At 40.5% G+C, this 15,234-nt stretch overlaps 1 protein-coding gene across 1 annotated transcript; it reads left to right on the forward strand.

Annotated features, from left to right (window-relative positions):
* Positions 1-1,140: 1,140 nt before the first annotated feature.
* On the forward strand, positions 1,141-13,193 carry LOC124881301 (myozenin-2-like). The gene is made up of 6 exons (XM_047386850.1): positions 1,141-1,434; positions 2,131-2,237; positions 3,936-4,102; positions 6,177-6,312; positions 8,403-8,586; positions 12,212-13,193. The coding sequence occupies exons 2-6, from the start codon at positions 2,156-2,158 to the stop codon at positions 12,435-12,437; spliced, it is 795 nt and encodes a 264-aa protein (XP_047242806.1). The 5' UTR covers positions 1,141-1,434; positions 2,131-2,155; the 3' UTR covers positions 12,438-13,193.
* The last annotated feature ends 2,041 nt before the right edge of the window (positions 13,194-15,234 follow it).

Genomic DNA, 15,234 nt, shown 5'->3' on the forward strand with positions numbered 1-15,234 from the left:
TGGTATGTTTTTGGTCACTGTCCATTTAGAAGACACAATTGTGTCCAAGCTTTAACTTCATGGCTGTTGTCTTGAGATGTTGCTTCCATATTTCCACATAATGTTCTTTCCTTGTGATGCCATCTATTTTGAAAAGAGCACTGGTCCCCCCTGCAGAGTAATGCCCCTCAACATGACACTGTCACACTTGTACTTTACAGTAGGGATGATGTGTTCTCAGGCTTGCAAGCTCCCCCCTTTCTCCTTTTAAATGTAACGTTGGTAAATATGGCCAAACACTTCAATTTCAGTTTAATCGGACCACAGAACCTGCCTCCAAAGATTAAGGTCTTTGTTACAGAGAGAAACTGATAGATTCCCCCAAGGTCTGGAATCGGCCCTTCTCCACAATCTTCCTCAGGGTCCGGTCATCTCTTCTCGTTGTGCAGCGTTTTCTGCCACACTTTTTCCTTCCCACAGACTTCCCACTGAGGTGCCTTGATACAACATTCTGAGAACAGCCTATTCGTTCAGAAATTTATTTCTGTGTCTTACCCTCTTGCTTGAGGGTGTCAATAGTGGCCTTCTGGACAGCAGTCAGGTCGGCAGTCTTACCCATGATTGGGGTTTTGAGTGATGAACCAGGCTGGGAGTTTTAAAGGCCTCAGGAATCTTTTGCAGGTGTTTAGAGTTAACTCGTTGATTCAGATGATTAGGTTCATAGCTCGTTTAGAGACCCTTTTAATGATATGCTAATTTTGTGAGATAGGAATTTTGGGTTTTCATGAGCTGTATGCCAAAATCATCCGTATTAAGACAATAAAAGACCTGAAATATTTCAGTTAGTGTGCAATGAATCTAAAATATATGAATGTTAAATTTTCATCATGACATTATCACAATATGCTAATATTTTGAGAAGGACCTGTATTTTGGTTTAGTCAGCCTAAAATGTCCTTTAATTGTTTTTAGCTACTTTTAAAATATATAATTCAGATTTAAACAAATCAAAATGACATACCTTAATATTTCCATTTTTAGCAGTTATTATATCAGTAATTTAGCTTTGTACAAACATACCATGCAAAAGTACTTGATAAGCTACTACCATTCATAAATCAATGTAGACAATCCCGAGCTGCTGCTGGCTAAGAGGCGCACTGGAGGGCAAAGTAGGCAGTTGTTGCAGGGCTCTAAATTTAGAACTTGTGACTAAATACCAATGACAACAGACAAACTGACAGCCACCCACCCACTTGCCCACTTACTCAGTCATACAGTCAGTCTGGACTGGATTTAGCCCCCTTTGCCCAACCTCCACACGACTAACTCCAGTATCGGGGATCACGAGCACCCACACTGATCTGCTCTACGGCAGCCTCTCACATTTCTGACTTCCCACCCTGAGGAGACAGGCAGAACTTGAGGCAACCCCCTGAGGGGCCTTCAGGACAGGTAAGCATCACCAGGGCCTCTCCCCAGGTGTGCTTTCTGCTTCTAATGTGACACTTGTGCTTTGGATCAAGCTTGACCCTGGTTACCACCTAGAGTTGTTTCCACTAGATTTTTCCTGTAGTCCCCCATTTGTGTCAGTTGATTTTAACAAATATATTACTGCAATGAATATTGTCTTTACTCACAGATTTTCAGGATTATTTTGTGAAACTCATGTAGATTTTTATTTATTAAAAAACATGACTTGAAATGAATCACTCCCTTATTTGAAGTGTTTTTAACTGGAAAAGGCTGCTTGTGTTCCTTAACAACTTGTTGTAGAAGCGTCTGCTGGTTTTTGTCCACCGTCTCGCATGTTTGCTGTGACAGCACCCTGTTCTCCATCCACGTCCCATCAACAGGCCACCAGGGCAATTTCAAACATATTGATTCCCAGATACCCCTGACATGGCTGGCTGCCACATCTGAAGTGCATGTGCTCTTTAACAACCCAAGGTTATTTAAAGGGATGTGCTAACTTTGCCCTTTTCACCACCCTAATAAGTTCTGTCTGCTTCGGTCTGTTTTTGTGCATGCAGTGGATGCTAGATGTCGGCCAATCAAAGGCGAGAATGCCTCGTGTCTTGTCTCTCTTTTTCTATCTGAACTACTTGTACTGATGTGTGGTATCTCTTGTGACTTTTATGTGCCTCACAGCAACAAACTCTCAGGGGCAGCAATCATGTCGCAGTTTTCCACCATGACAACCAGGGAAAGGAAAATGCAGGCAGCAGCGATCTGCAGGGAAGTTCAAGGACAGGAAGGTATCCATCTGAAACATTCACACGTTGACCTTTCAGGGTTTTTTTGGGTGTTTACCTCAGATTTCAATTATTTCACCCATTTACTTTTTCTTTTACATACAACTTTAATTAAAAATTACCAAGTGAATGTTTTTTTGGCCCCCCTTTGTCTTTGTGATTCAAACATGGTATTCCAGGGTGAGGACAACTGTGCTCTGTGGGGTTTCGGGGGTGGGGGTGTCTGAAGGCTACTGACAGCTGAAAGATATTCTTGCAAATTATAGATCTCATATTTGGATGCAGGCCTGTGACATCTACATGTTCAGCATGCAGTAGCATGAGGAGCTAATTGCAAAACAAGCGGCCGACATGAGTTGACGTGTAGAGAAGAAATCTCGTCATTCATCATACTGGCAGTAGTGCCGTATAACCAGTTTATTTTTACATCTCTCTACGTGTGGTTCTAATTTGTATTCAGGGAGGTTTGATCCAGTGCCTTGGTATGGTATTCCTTCCAAAGATTAACTTTTTTACAATTTGTTACATTACAAACACAAATTTGATGTGATAAATTACTAAAATGGAGTGTGAAATAGAATGAAAAATAGACATGGTTTGCAAATATTTGGGGTTCATTTGTATTCAGCTCCTTTACTCTGCAGTAAAATCGAATGCAACCAGTTTCCCTCAGAAGTCACATATTTAGTAAAAAGAGTCCACCTTTGTGCAATATAATCTCAAATATGAATTATATTATAAAACAATTTCCCAAGCTTTAAGCATCTCATAGCACATCATTCAGACCATAATCTGAATGTGAAAACTTACCAAGACATGTCCGTTCAGCTAAACTTCCCTGGTCGGGAAAGCAGTGCATTTATCACAAAAGAAGCCAAAAGGCCAATGATAACTCTTGAGGAGCTACAGAGATCCACAGCTCAGGTGTTGCCCTAGAAAACTCTATCCTTAATAGGTAATTATTAAACAAATTATTGAAATGTCTTGTTTAAAGTTTGCAACAAGCCATTTGGAATTTTGGAGGACCTGCAGAGATTCACAGCTTAGGTGGGATAATTTGACAACAGAACTTTTATTCAGGCAATCCACAATTCAGGTCTTAATTGAAGAGTGGCAAGAAGAAAGCCATAAAAAGTCCTGTTCTCATAAGTCAAGTATAGCAGGCAAAGCAAACATGGGGGAGAAGGTGATTGGGTCAGATGAAACTAAAATAAAACCATTTAGCCTACATGCACTGTGCTGTGGGTCATAGGTGGGCACTACACATCAGCCTGAACACACCATAATTATAATGCTTTTCTTCAGCAAGAATACAGAAGCTGGTCATTGGTGCCCTTGGTGGGAAGAGGAATGGAGCTAAATACAGGACAGCCCTGGTAGAAAACATGTTAGAGGCTAAATACAAATGTTTGACACACTTTTTCAGATTTTTATATTAAACTATTACAAAGCCACTTGTCATTTCCCTTGACTTTGTGGTAATACATGTTTTTTGGTCTATAACATAAAATTCTAATAATATACATCGAAGCTTATGGTTGTAACGTGACAAAATTGGAAAAATTTTAAGGGGTATGAATGTTTTTGCTACTTTTGCCAGGCACAGCAGATAAAAAAACAAATGTTTCCTTTAATGATCTGATCACTGTACAGAAAGCACAGAAGATCTTTAATATTTTGTCTTCTTTTACTCCCTAACAGATGCACACATGGACCTTGGGAAGAAAGTGAGTGTGCCCAAAGACATCATGCTGGAGGAGCTGTCTCTCGCCTCCAACCGGGGCTCCCAGCTCTTCAAAATGCGCCAGAGACGTTCAGAAAAATACACTTTTGAGAGCTTCCAAAATGAAACTAACAACCAACTAAATGTAAGGAAAAAACACAAACAGATATGAAACTAAGCAAAACTGTACTATAATACAACTGTAATCACTCATATTCACAGATTATATAGTGTTAGTATAGAGCTTTAAATTTAAAGTGAACTTAGTCTCTGCATGAGTCTAATCACGGGTACCGTGAGGCCAAGCGTGCTGCGGCCCGGGCTGTGGCAGAGGCAAAAACTTGGGCCTGGGAAGAGTTCGGTGAGGCCATGGAGAAGGACTACCGGTTGGCCTCGAAGCAATTCTGGCAAACCGTCCGGCGCCTCAGGAGGGGGAAGCAGTGCTTCGCCAACACTGTTTATAGTGGGGGCAGGAGACTGCTGACCTCGACTGAGGACATTATCGGGCGGTGGAAGGAGTACTTCGAGGATCTCCTCAATCCTGCCATCACGCATTCCGTGGTGGAAACAGAGGCTGGGGACTCGGGGTTGGACTCTTCCATCACCCAGGCTGAAGTCACCGAGGTGGTTAAAAAGCTCCACGGTGGCAAGGCTTCGGGGGTGGATGAGATCCGCCTTGAGTACCTCAAGTCTCTGGATGTTGTAGGGCTGTCATGGTTGACACGCCTCTTCAACATTGCGTGGCGGTCGGGGACAGTGCCTCTGGACTGGCAGATTGGGGTGGTGGTCCCCCTTTATAAGAAGGGGGACCGGAGGGTGTGTTCCAACTACAGGGGGATCACACTCCTCAACCTCCCTGGTAAGGCCTACGACAGGGTATTGGAGAGGAGAGTCCGACCGATAGTCGAACCTCGGCTTCAGGAGGAGCAGTGTGGTTTTCGTCCCGGACGTGGAACACTGGACAAGCTCTATACCCTCTACAGGGTGCTCGAGGGTTCGTGGGAGTTTGCCCAACCGGTTCACATGTGTTCACAAGATATTCTGTTGAGAAATCCCTTTATCCTTTCCAGTTATTCAGAGTAGAGATGGTATAAACCAGAACAACATTGCACCGACTACGCCAAAACAAATTCCTAAAATTAGTATGAATAGAAACTCATGGTTGTCAATGAGAATCAAGCTCGCGTTCACAGACACAGAGAAGTATATCAAGCCCTGAAGTCAGCTGCTACACCCCCCCTTCACAGGAGAGCCTTTCCTTTAGGCCACAGACTTTCCCATCCTAGAACCCCAGGTCAAGAGACCAAAGTCAGGTTCACAGAGAGGTAACACAACAAGATCCCGACCACAGTAAGGCCTTCTGACCCTCTGATGAGGCGGTGGTCTGGTCTGAGAACCCGATGGATCAACAGTGGCACACTTTGAGTTTATTCCGCCTTTTTCCTTTTTCTGGCTTTCAACCCAAAAATACTTTTTGTATAGCTGAAAATGCTTATGGCTGTAAATAAATCTAGTTTTGATAAATATACAAAATCTCTGTGGTCCTTTAAATGTGTGGTTAAATTTTCCCCTGAAAAGAGATCATGCTTTTTCAGTTAATAGGAGACTGATCAATTGTATTTATAATACCAATAAATTCCTTATACATTTATAAATTCCAATAAATTTACCATTGTTTCAGCAGCATAATCATACACCTATATAATTTAGAAAAATCCACCCTCTAATTTTAGTAAATTTGTCAGTCAGAAAACAAATTTGGAAAGAAAAAACTAAATCATCTGGGGCCCAGTTGTTGGTACCCATAACAATCCATTTATAGTGAATGTAACTTAATTTGTTTTTCACTTTTTGATAAGTAATCCAAGACTTTCTGTTTCTCTGGGTTATACGAATTGGCCACTAGCCTGGATGAGGGCTCATATTTATCTTGCCACCACACAAGAAAACTTTAGCAAAGAGTGGCATAATGCCCCTTGTTAAGTACAATGGAGGATCTGTGATGCTGTGGGTCAGTTTGTATTCTGAAAGCCCTATGAACTTGTTAGCCTTGTTAGAATTTTAAATATAAATTGGTGGACTCTACAAGACAGCAGAAAAAAAGATAATGTTTAGGTCTTTAATCAAGGTACGGATTCAAAAACCATGATCAAATAAACACAGAAAGGGTTCATCAGAAACAAAATCAATCTATTCCACCTCTTTGATCTGTCCTCCAGAGCCAAACAGTTTTCCAGATTGGGAACAAGTCTGTCACAGGCAGTGGGGACGACTCAGGTGTCGAGCAGCCGTGTAAAGTGACATCCAACGTACCAGAAACCACAATGGTGCCAAATCCGGACACCATCGCCCCGGGTCAGTAACACTGCTGATACAGTACACTCCAACATGTTTCAAGGACCCCTAGAAATCATGTGCTGTTGATACGCTGTGGCTAAAACTGTCTGGCAGAGTTTTGTCCCAACTCTCTGGCCTCTCTCGTAACCAGCTTCCTCTTGAAAATGTTTCATTTGTTTCCATAATTTAATCAAAATAAACTGCACAAGCGGGGTTTATTTCTTATTACAAATGCATTAACTGCAGCTTTTGCTTCTGGTGAAAGCAAAAGCTGCTGGGAGGATGTGGCGTACAGGGAGTACTCGATGTTCCCTGTTTTGATAAGGATTCAACCATTTTTATTGTTTGCACTGACACAGGATTTAATCACAAAGCAAAACAGTTTCTTCTTGCCTGGAATCTGCTGCCCTCAGGCAAAAATATGATTACACTTTTGTTTTTGTTAATATCTCCTCATCCCACTGCTTTGTTTTCTGCCTCCGCATTCCCTTCTTTAGCCCTCTCTTTTCATTTTTAAACCCTCCTTCTCCTAATCAGCCTTGAAAATCTTTTTTTTTTTAAACTAGTTGGGCTTTGCCCCACAGGACATATTTCCTGTTTGCCTCTCTGGCCACTGATACCATCTGATTTGAGCCCACATCCTCCCTTTATGTCCTAAAGTTTCGTCCAACTGACAGAAAACCAAGGATGAGTGCATCCTAGGGTGGGGTAGGACATGTTATTTCTGGACCAGACGCCACCCCCACTGTATCTGAATGAAGTCACTCCAGCTGTAGCAAAAATTGGGCCAAAGTGCATGTGGTATTGAATGGTTAAAACGTCTTAAAATAGCACCTCTGGTCTTCAAATCTTCATTTGAAACTTGAGAGATCCTAATAAGACTTTGGTCATAAATATTAAACTGTTTCTCTAAAAGCTGTGTTTCTCTCTCTTCAATAAGCTGGATGTGTAAGAAAAATAACAGCCAAACATCTGAACTCAGCTCCAGTATGAAATAATAACACAGTGCTTTGTTACAGATTCTCCCCTAAAATGTATAAACTTCCCCTTCAGATCTGTTCGCTCCCTCCTGTTTCCTGCAGGACAAAACATAAACTCAGGAAAGGTGGGGGAATTGTTCATAGTGAGAGGTTAAGAGGTGAACCGACAACCATCCACCTACCGCCCCCACCGACACAGCAGGTTACATAATGGCTGAGCTTGCGAGCCCCCCCTGAGTGAAGCGCTGAGCTTGAAGGATAGTGCTTTGGATTGGCTTCTCCCTGTCAACACCCATGTACAAAGCGTGGAGACGTGCCTGCATAAGCTAGCCCCTTGATTTGATTTGCTGTGAACTTTAACAACATAAAAGGGGACTGTAAATCACACGCCCACATCAACATTTTACACATTGCATCTTCTGTAAGGAATGTTACCAATACCAAAATGCTTAGAGTTCATATACTGTTTTGTCAAATAAAATATCTCTTACACTTTAATTTTTTTGTTTTTGCAAAAGTATTTCCACACCTTGAACGTTCTTCATATTACAACTACAAACTATTTATTTCATTGGGATTTTATGTGATCGACTAACACAAAGAAGTGTTTGTGTACAGTGGAAGGAAAATGGTAAATAGTTTTCAATTTGTCTTGCTAAGAAAACTTTGAAGTGTGGGCTGCATTGAACCAAACTCTCTTCAGTTTTTTGATGATGGATTGACTGAGGTTCAAAGCTTGGGATGTGATTTAAGAACCTAAACGTGCCTTAACCTTATTGACTGCTTACAAACCTTTCAAAGCCTCCACAGAACAATTGGGCTTATATTGATATTAAAGTATACACGGGTGGACTCTATTTGGCATTACTTTGTGTTATTCTGTCACATAAAATTCCAATAAAATACTTAGTTTTGTGGTTGAGAGAAAAGCTGGAAATGTGCATAGGGTATGGATACTTTTCCAAGGTTTTAGTGTTCATTTATGTTGCTCTTTGTTAAAAGCATGTGAAGAGAAATGACTGATGAAAAAACATTGTAAGACAAAAAAATAAATAAGGAGAAGACACTAGTTCTTTATTTGACAGGGAAAGATCCTGAATTTACATTTGTGTTCTATAACTTGCTCAGGATATGGAGGTCCTTTAAAAGACATCCCTCCAGAGAAGTTCAACTGTACTGCTGTGCCAAAGTCATACCACTCACCCTGGGAGCAGGCCATCATCAATGACCCTGCTTTGGCTGACACACATGTCTCTAGCACCCCTGAGCTGGTGCGCCAAACAAACCTACCAGGATACAAAAGCTTCAACAGGTAGCACTCACCCAGGAGGGTACTTTATCTAAAATAATAAAGTCTGTATAAGGATGATTTATATAATCTAACCCATGTATGTATAGCTTCAGCGCTCTCCATCATTACTAGCATCCCTGATAATGGTGTCTAAAAAGTTTTGTAAAGCCTTGAAGTAAACCAGAGTGTCTCATATCCTTTAATTAGTAAGCCATGACTTCCTGTTTCCCTGAGATACAAATATTATGTGACCCAAAAGGTCTCTTGGCCACTGGGCAAAACAAGAGAAAATGCCATTCATGTAAGGTTGATGTGTGTCGCTTTACTTAACAAAAAAGTTGTTCTCACTTAAACTTGCTCATATCTATACTCAAAGCAGTGGTTAAAAGGTTTTTAAAAATTCCAGTGTGTCTTGCCAACGCACCACGAGGAGGATGGTAGGAAAGGTGAAAGGAGTGTCCAAAGCTTGGTGTTAAAGATGTGCAGCAAAGAGTGGCATCTTTGGGTCACCGAGTCTCAGTAATAACAATTAATTTTAAGACTTTTTATACATTATTGCCAGTAATAGTCTATTGTTTTATTTGATGTTTTATTGTTTGAGTTAGTAACCTTTGATGGCAACATCCGAGTTAGGATGTTGCCATCAAAGGTAACTAACTCAAACAATAATAATCCACTATAAAATTTAAGAAAATATTATCTACTAAAACTACTGTCATATTTTCAATTTTTATACCACTGTAATTTAGGTCTGTTTATTTAACTAGAAAGACTCTCAACATGTCTCACACATGAAGATCAGCCATCTTGCAGTGCCCCCTAACAGTCCCTAAGTGTAAATAATAGCCAAATATTTTGTAAATAACCATTTATATTATAAATATTCGAGACACCCGTTAATGGTTTGTAAAATGTGCATTTGCATGAACCATGATGAGATCAGTTATTTTAAGCCTGGAGTGGAGTAGAAATTTGCTTTGGTATTGGCCCCACCAACAGACTAGCTGTTAGCTTTGGCATCTGTGGCCAACTCATCTGGATTTATACTAATGGAGAATACCAAGATAGTTATCTCCCGCAGATAAGATACTAACTGCTGATAACCTTTTAGCAAAACCTCACTTGAAAAACACTGACATATACCTTTAATATCAAAATGAGTTTGCATAGGATTTAGATCTACTGTTATAAATATTTAAAATTTGTTTTTCAATTTGTATCAATTATCTTTTATCATACATTTCTACATTATATACTTGACTATGTGTAGAAAATCAAGAGGTGAGGTGGGACATATTCAGTGGGATGCATTCTGCAACTTCACCACTAGGTGTCAGCTGAGTCCTCACACTCTACCTTTGATTATATAACTTATTGATTATATATCTGTACATTATACAGGTCCTTCTCAAAATATTAGCATATTGTGATAAAGTTAATTATTTTCCATAATGTCATGATGAAAATTTAACATTCATATATTTTAGATTCATTGCACACTAACTGAAATATTTCAGGTCTTTTATTGTCTTAATATGGATGATTTTGGCATACAGCTCATGAAAACCCCAATTTCCTATCTCACAAAATTAGCATATCATTAAAAGGGTCTCTAAACAAGCTATGAACCTAATACTCTGAATCAACGAGTTAACTCTAAACACCTGCAAAAGATTCCTGAGGCCTTTAAAACTCCCAGCCTGGTTCATCACTCAAAACCCCAATCATGGGTAAGACTGCCAACCTGACTGCTGTCCAGAAGGCCACTATTGACACCCTCAAGCAAGAGGGTAAGACACAGAAAGAAATTTCTGAACAAATAGGCTGTTCCCAGAGTGCTGTATCAAGGCACCTCAGTGGGAAGTCTGTGGGAAGGAAAAAGTGTGGCAGAAAACGCTGCACAACGAGAAGAGGTGACCGGACCCTGAGGAAGATTGTGGAGAAGGGCCAATTCCAGACCTTGGGGGACCTGCGGAAGCAGTGGACTGAGTCTGGAGTAGAAACATCCAGAGCACCGTGCACAGGCGTGTGCAGGAAATGGGCTACAGGTGCCGCATTCCCCAGGTCAAGCCACTTTTGAACCAGAAACAGCGGCAGAAGCGCCTGACCTGGGCTACAGAGAAGCAGCACTGGACTGTTGCTCAGTGGTCCAAAGTACTTTTTTCGGATGAAAGCAAATTCTGCATGTCATTCGGAAATCAAGGTGCCAGAGTCTGGAGGAAGACTGAGGAGAAGGAAATGCTAAAATGCCAGAAGTCCAGTGTCAAGTACCCACAGTCAGTGATGGTCTGGGGTGCCGTGTCAGCTGCTGGTGTTGGTCCACTTTGTTTTATCAAGGGCAGGGTCAATGCAGCTAGCTATCTGGAGATTTTGGAGCACTTCATGCTTCCATCTGCTGAAAAGCTTTATGGAGATGAAGATTTCATTTTTCAGCACGACCTGGCACCTGCTCACAGTGCCAAAACCAATGGTAAATGGTTTACTGACCATGGTATCACTGTGCTCAATTGGCCTGCCAACTCTCCTGACCTGAACCCCATAGAGAATCTGTGGGATATTGTGAAGAGAACGTTGAGAGACTCAAGACCCAACACTCTGGATGAGCTAAAGGCCGCTATCGAAGCATCCTGGGCCTCCATAAGACCTCAGCAGTGCCACAGGCTGATTGCCTCCATGCCACGCCGCATTGAAGCAGTCATTTCTGCAAAAGGATTCCCGACCAAGTATTGAGTGCATAACTGTACATGATTATTTGAAGGTTGACGTTTTTTGTATTAAAAACACTTTTCTTTTATTGGTCGGATGAAATATGCTAATTTTGTGAGATAGGAATTTTGGATTTTCATGAGCTGTATGCCAAAATCATCCGTATTAAGACAATAAAAGACCTGAAATATTTCAGTTAGTGTGCAATGAATCTAAAATATATGAATGTTAAATTTTCATCATGACATTATGGAAAATAATGAACTTTATCACAATATGCTAATATTTTGAGAATTACCTGTATAACTTATTGATTATATATCTGTACATTATATATTGATAACAAATTATCTACAGAAAATATGGGATGAATATATTTAGCTGGTTGGATTGTAAGACTTCACCACTAGATGTCAGTAGATTTTATACCCTTCCCCTTTAATTAAAAAAAAAGAACCTCTGCACATACACTGATAATAGAAGATTTCTTAAAATTTTGGGTGAGATGGCACCTATTTATCTGGTTGCATACTGCAACTTCCCTACAAGGTGTTTAGCTTATTTTCACAGGAAAAAAGCTTCCCATTAATACTAAATACATCTAACAACATTTAATAACATTTAATATTTTCTGACTATATGTTTTCGTTCATTTAATGATAGCAGATGTCACACTAGTATCACTATCCAATTGTAAAATAAAAGTTATTTCTTCAAAGTATAATGTTTTATTAGTTTAAAATGTGTATTTTTGCATCTTGTACTCAGCCTTTAATGCAAACACTGCCTACACCTAACCTGCTGTTTACGTTTCTCTAACCAATTCAAATTTACAGTACACCCCCTGGCTTTAATTAGTTGCATAACTTCAAATGTCACAGCAGTGACTCTCATTAGCACATGGCAGCCAACATTAACACTGTCATTCTGTCACCTCCAGGGTGGCAACCCCTTTTGGGGGTTTCAGCAAGTCGCCGAGACCCAAGCCCATTGCAGCCCTGCAGGTAGAGACACTCCCGGAGATCCCCACTCTCCATGGGGAGTGTGCTCCGAACAGGCCATCCTTCAATAGAGCGGCTCTGGGGTGGGTGGCTACCAGTGGCTCAGTCACACTCCCGAATGTTTCCCTCGAGCCCACACTCATCCCTGAGTCAGAAGACCTTTGAACCCAGGAAGACGCATCACGGGGGAGGCTGTGGAAGTACCAGCTTCACCCAAGGTTATTATGGGTTGGGTGACATTTGTTTCAGAGCATGAGCTTGAGTGAAAGTATCCTGTTTGTAACTATCACACTAGAGGGGAGTAAATGAATATGTAACCTTGTAAATTAAGATGAAGCAGTATTGGAATAACATAAGATTGTATATTAATGTGCACAAGAATGCTTTTCTCAAAATAAAATCTGGCAATATGCAACAGAAGCATTCTTTAGATTTGTTGTCTGTTTGGTTTAATGCCTTGGACATTGATAAGATTTACATGATGTTTTTGTAAGGATATGCAAACTTGACAATTTCATAACATGCTCCCAGTCTGTTCCTCTATGTTTCTGTGCGTTTCCATCTCACAGTGTGTTGTGTGAGAGGCAGAAGATGCTTGTGAGCCAGTGTTGCCTGCCTCAAGGTCTTGCATCTTGACAAATCAAATCTGCTTCAGTGACATGAGGGACCTGACTGATGTGTCTTTCACCTTGCGGCAGCGCCTGTTGGACTGGGATTCATGCTTGAGCCGCTCATTGAGCTGTGCCCAGATGCTCATCTCCCCCTCTGTTTTATCACTTATCACAGCGGGGGGGGGGGGGTTCTCATGCAAAACAGGCAGGTTTCAAGGGGCTTCCAGGTTGGATAAGGCTGTTGCTGATGTTTGTTAGCAATTAATGAAACTGTTCGACTTAAGAATTAAACATGATTTACTTCATTGGACAAAAATGTCATAGTTCTGCAGTTATTTTGAAGCACTCATGCTAATTAAGTGGCAATTGCTTTATTACCATGTTTTCATTTGTCATTTTTTACCAGTTACCTATTCCCTTTCATTTTGTAAATGTGGGCAAAATACTATACTGCTTATATGTGAATCAAGCATAACATTATGACCACCAGCCTAATAGTGGTGTTAAAAGCACTGACTTCTCAAGGCATGGAAAAACTAAGCCCTTGTGGTATCGGTCACCAAGAGGTTTGCAGTAACAAGTTCTTTAAATCCTGGATTTGGTTTCCATTGACTGGACAATAACATCTGAAAAGAGAGCTGTTTTGATTGAGATCTAGGAGACAACACTACAGACCGGTTGTTGGGCTCCTCAAACTATTTGTAAACCATTTTTGTTTTGTGGCAGAACAAGAGTTTCAAAAGGGGTGGAACATTTCCATAAATTTTCCAAGGGAAGTTAGGCTAAGGAATTTCAACTCAAAGTGGACTGGTAATTATGCTAATTCATGGGAATCAATGAGAAATTTCTAGAAATTTATTTTAATTAAAACAACAAAATAAATACAGTTAAATATGAAACATTTAGTTAAAACAGTAAAACTATCAAACAGATTTTATTTTGTTAAATTATATGATTGAGCCATGGCCAACCATAACCAATTCCCCAATGTTCCTTTCTTGGACCCCTTTTACTACATACTAATCACTACAGAACCAGGTACACCCAACAAGTAAAATAATGCTAGGTAGTTTGATCCACATGCAGAATCAGACAGGACTCAATGAGTAGTTTAAATATTTATTTACAACAATAACCAGCATCTCTGAAATGGAGAGGAGAGTTAGCAATGGTTGTAGAAATCTCTGGCCGTATGGTGATCAGACAGGTGGCTTACCAGGCTCAAGGGACAGGCAGGTAGTGGCTGGTTGGAGAAGGAGCTGATGGGTCCAAAAATACTTTGAGAGGTCCTTGTTTTTCTGTCAAAAGGGATTCTTGTACACAAGGCAGTAACCAGACTTTTCCTGAGAGGCACAGAAAGCAGATAGTGAGCTTACACTAGAAACATGCAAAAACATGAAACTAGACAAAACTATAACAGAGCAAGGTTCACCAGTAACCAGATGCTCGGGTCTACCAGCAAGGTTGACCATCAGGTAAAGACTAGTTTACAAACAGTTTCTCAAATCTCCAGCAGCTCAGATTAGATGATTGGCAACAGGTGTGCCGCCAGGATCCTGCAGTCACGCTCATCAGCAAAGAATGGAGAGAACTCCCATTCCACAGTAAAACACTCACACACAAAAAACCACCAAGATCATAACAAGAAGAGCTGCGGTTCTGGAGAAGTTCTGACTCAGTCATCCAGCTATTACAATTTGGTCTCTCTCTAATCCTTACAAACAGAATAATCAGTGAAAATTATCAACTTCACCTGTCAGTGGTCATAATAGTATGCCTGATTGGCATAGTTTTGCATAAAAGGCATTTTTTAGTGGAGTATTTAATAATATCTTTTCCTGCTTTTTTTTTCTCTAATCTTATCCAGCACGAGTAAAGTTTGGATGGCCAAATTTCAGCCATGTCAAGCTCATAGCCACTCACACACTGATGCATAAAGGTCAGGGAGTTAAACTGAACACAGGTTATGCTCATGCATGCTCAGTATGAGGGATTCTGCAAAGTCAATGCCAGTGACTGTCCACTGTCTCTACATGCTCATATAGGAGGAGTGAATGCTACAAGTCTCTGACTGGATGCAATCTGCTGGGTATCTTTAGATAGAAAAACTTTTTATCCAATTTGAATAAATAACTGAATCTGACTGCGCTGTTCAATGATTAGGATTAATTGGAACGTATGTACCTGACTTTTGCGAAGTGCCTTGAGACGACATGTGTTGTGAATTGGTGCTAAATAAATAAAATGAATGAAATTGAATTGAGTTATAGTTGTGACAGATTGGATCTGCACCACTCTGGTTTATGATAGGTTTGAGCTTAATTTCTGCTTCTGGAAAGGCAACCCTGAAA

Source organism: Girardinichthys multiradiatus, chromosome 14 (genome assembly GCF_021462225.1).
Source record: "Girardinichthys multiradiatus isolate DD_20200921_A chromosome 14, DD_fGirMul_XY1, whole genome shotgun sequence".
Taxonomy (NCBI): domain Eukaryota; kingdom Metazoa; phylum Chordata; class Actinopteri; order Cyprinodontiformes; family Goodeidae; genus Girardinichthys; species Girardinichthys multiradiatus.

Bases quoted from the DNA above. Each gene is read 5' to 3' on its own strand.
- LOC124881301 (XM_047386850.1), top strand. From the start codon at position 2,156: ATGTCGCAGTTTTCCACCATGACAACCAGGGAAAGGAAAATGCAGGCA. The intron at 4,103-6,176 runs GTAAGGAAAAAA...TCTGTCCTCCAG, and splicing joins AAACTAACAACCAACTAAAT to AGCCAAACAGTTTTCCAGAT. The intron at 8,587-12,211 runs GTAGCACTCACC...TGTCACCTCCAG, and splicing joins GGATACAAAAGCTTCAACAG to GGTGGCAACCCCTTTTGGGG.